At 38.3% G+C, this 3,826-nt stretch overlaps 1 protein-coding gene across 1 annotated transcript in view; it reads right to left on the bottom strand.

Moving 5' to 3' along the window:
- Nucleotides 1-3,826, bottom strand: part of LOC138033363 (tiggy-winkle hedgehog protein-like) — a 7,060-nt gene extending 3,234 nt beyond the window's left edge. Inside the window, exons 1-3 of the mRNA XM_068881103.1 lie at nucleotides 3,698-3,826; nucleotides 1,795-1,866; nucleotides 1-118 (exon numbers count right to left, since the gene is read on the bottom strand). The exon at nucleotides 1-118 is cut by the window's left edge and continues 101 nt beyond it. Coding sequence (XP_068737204.1) covers nucleotides 1-118; nucleotides 1,795-1,866; nucleotides 3,698-3,794 — 287 coding nt within the window. The 5' untranslated portion in view covers nucleotides 3,795-3,826. The remainder of the gene's footprint in view (nucleotides 119-1,794; nucleotides 1,867-3,697) is intronic.

Here is a 3,826-nt window from a genome sequence, read left to right as displayed (position 1 = left end):
GCATTCATGACTTCAGGCGTTAATGTGGTGGTGTTTTGTGAAGATACTAGAGAAGCAGGCTGAATTTCTGTAACAATCTTTGTTGACCAGAAATTGTTCTGCTCCTGCGTTGCTTCACCTTAATAAGTCAAAAGAACAAAAAAAATGCAAGGAAATTTTGAGGAGACAAAATGTAATCAATATTTCGAAACAAGAGTGCATTAGATAAGAGTGTAGCTCTATCAATTTGCGGCCTTGCCCAAACACAGTTCACCACTCTTAACGCGCGTAAACAAACAAAGGGCCGCAACCTATCAGGAGAAGCCATGTCACGCTTGACAGCTTTTGCCATGTTTTCATGTTTCAAGAACAGCTAATTTTCGCGGGAACGGGTTTTCTAAACATAAAATAATACTGCAAGGCTAGTTGTACGGCTGTGAGGATATGTTTTTTTTTATTTACCAATATTTTGTCAGGCTCGGCCTGACTTCTTCAAGGAGTTAAATTTTCTAAAAATAGCTTGACTTATTTGAGACTGAACTGGAGAGCCCACCGATGCCACAAGAACACTCTTATCTAATTCACTCTTGTTAGCAACAATTGTGCATGATAATATATTGGCCACCTTTTTATCGCTATAGATGTGTTATCACCAATTCCTTTGGCAGAACTGGAAGAAAAACCTTTACACTTGTTGTCATGTTTTGAATTTGTAGTACACCTTGGTGCTAAGGGATTTTTTTCCAAGGATGGAGAAAACACTTTGTTTCCGAACATCTCGGCAGCACTGGTTTCGATTTTAGATAGAAATTGAAAGCCGGGTTTTACTTTGTTTTTGCTCTCTTTTGTTTCTCTTACTGATTGGCCACATCCACTCCATTGCATTTTTATTTCAAACACATTCATTTCAAGTTTAAGAGCTTTTGCTTATCGATCAGGCACAAGAATAGACCATTTCCGAGTTCATGTCTGCCTCCTCTTCAAAGCGAGTCCAAGTGCGAAGTTTTTGTGATAGTAATTAGTTGTACTTTACACATGAATGAAAACTGATTTTCATAGGAAAAACTTCGCACTTAGACTCGCTTTGAAGAGGAGGCAGACATGAACTCGGAAATGGCCTATTCCATGGATGGGAAACACTGACATACAAAGAAGGAGACTTCGAATTGAAGGCTTTCGGCAACGCATCGTTTTTAAAACTTGACTCCAATTGTAATTTGAAGAAATTCATAACCGGTTGTTTACGTTGGTTTCTAGCTTTATAGTTTGGATATCTAGATGAAAACGAAACGAAAACGCTAGTACAATTGTACAATCGTAGAGATGTATTAACGAAGATCAACAATTAGTGTGGTTTGGCCGTGCCTCAATCGTTGAAATATAAATTGTCACGCCCCTGTTTACAACTCTACCTTTTCTCTCCAAGGGGCTTTCACCATAATTGACAAGTAAAATCGTAGACAGACTAAAATCCTTAAGTGTCACTCTTAGCATGGAAAGGGTTTAGTTAATTTGTAGAAAAGTAGGGTTGTTAATTAAACAAATTAGTGAACGGTACTAGGAGTCTCTTGACTCCCTTCTTTTGGTCCAAATAATCTAAACATTACTGGATTAATAATCTGAGCTTAACTGGTGATCAGCAGTCCTAGCAAACACAGACGGGATATCCAAAGATATTACCAAGAGCGAATGAATCGGCTACAAATCGGTTGCCGTTGTGGGCCTTGTATTATACAAATCAGTTAGCGCAGAAATCTGTGTGCGACTACGGTTTCGTATGTGCCTAACGTAACTGACTAAGAACGCGAGACTTACTTGTTGCTATGGTGACTATCAGTATCCATAGTACATGGAAAAAACCAAAATCATTGCTCTTTTTCTGTTTTCCTGAATAAGATTTAAAGAAGAAAGAGACAAGAAAAATAAAAATAAAAAGATTTTAAATATTTTCTTTATTTCCTACCCCATGCATTTTTTAATGAGAAGGTCGTTGATTTGCGCAGACGGAGAAAATTATCAGAGACTTGTAGCATCGATTTTACAGCTTGCTTTGAAAAGTCTCTATCCTTTTAGGCTACCAGAAAAAATGACACATGTTTTTTCTGATTTTCCGATAAAACACAACTGTTGGCCTAACGTTCATCGATCGCATAATCTTTCTAATTTTTGGCGACAGTTTGACTCAGATGGACACATTTATGTCGGAACTCACGTTTAAACGTTTAAAGTTAGTTCTATGTCTTTTAATGCTTTAACTCTTGAATGAACACATTTTTATACCTGCCAACTCTCACGCCTGCGGGTTGAAAACTTCGATCTCACGCTTGCGGGCCAATTTCTCACGCCTGATTGAAAAATGTGAGTTGTTGCCGTCTTGCTTGACACAATTTCCAAAAATATGTTAACTCGGACCCACGTAAGGAACGAAAACCATGTGTAAAATGAATAAATGACGATACCTTCCTCGTGAAAAACACTGGGAGCGGGCTCGCGTTATACGCGTCCTAAGACTGGGACTGGGAAATGCGAAGGCTGTTTTCGCTTTCGTCACAGTATGCATATTTGGAAGACTTCGGACGTCTTCGGAAGACTTCGGACTTCCTCGGAAGACTTCGGACTTCCTCGGGAATCTTCGGAAATGATCGTGTCGTCTTCAAAAATCCCAGCACTCCCAGGATAAAAATCTCACGCCTACATCTCAGAAAAAGTTGGCAGGTATACATTTTTGCTGATCATTTGTACATCGATACTTGTGGACGCTGACTCGGTTGAATTAAAACATGTAAACTAAAACAGTAATCCAAGTTGAACATGGAGCGTTTCTTCTCGCCAAATCGCGAACCTTATGCTAAAGTCTATTCTTAGTTTTAATACCTTATCAATGTTGTACCCTGATAACTAAATTACTGTAATTATCATACTTTCCACGCTTTTGCAATGCTGTATTGTTATAGTCATGCAAATAAATCGTTTACGGCTAACAGCAAACGGGAAACGGCAGGCTCCTTCTTGTCATAAAAGCGTGAAAATTATCTCATTTTAACTTGTCTCGTTCCTATGAGAAGTTGCTTGATATATGGAGCTAACAGGACAGAAATGAGTTAATATCAAGTAGGGTTCTTCCATCAAAACCCTAATTTCACTCCGACGTTTGCCGTTTGGCGTATGGGAATCCGATAGTAAATAACTTCTTCCAAAATTGAATTTTTTACAATTTCTGAATCGCAACGTTAAAATTATAAGTTTGAAGTATGTAGCTTGGCTAGAAGACGCTCAGTTAATTTTTTGAATTTTTCACACATTTGTCTGTAAATTTGGCTGGGTAGACAAACGTCTAGACGCAGTTCGCGGAAAAAAATTTTAAGACTAATATAGGGGAAATTAAAAAAAAAATGCTCAGCGACTTATAGGAAAGCTACATCCTTCAAACTTGGTGAATACAATCTTCTATCTTCTTTAACGTTTTGATTCACAAATTGAGTAAAATTCAATTTTGGAAGAAGTTATTTGCTATCGGATTCCCGTACAAACACTGTAATTTCTGACCGCTTTGCCTACCCGTCAAGATGGCGTCGAAACCGTGATAAGGCCTATATGGATACTCATCCAAAATACACGTAAAATAATTTGAGATCTCACCAACAACAGAAATCATGAAATGAAAGAACAACGATTACTGCTACAGGGGAGTTATGATTGAGGACTCATCAGTCCTTACCTATTCCCTCGTGTTTTCGACGGGAATTTTCAGAGGATTGAAGCTCTTTTCTCGAAAAATACCCCTGAAACAGTGGGACAACTCCGGAATGGGTCATTTCTGATCCCGTTACCGAAATTTCCTTGTTAA

This window comes from Montipora capricornis, chromosome 14 (assembly GCF_036669925.1).
Source record: "Montipora capricornis isolate CH-2021 chromosome 14, ASM3666992v2, whole genome shotgun sequence".
NCBI lineage: Eukaryota > Metazoa > Cnidaria > Anthozoa > Scleractinia > Acroporidae > Montipora > Montipora capricornis.
This window is presented reverse-complemented; position numbering and strand designations above follow the sequence as displayed.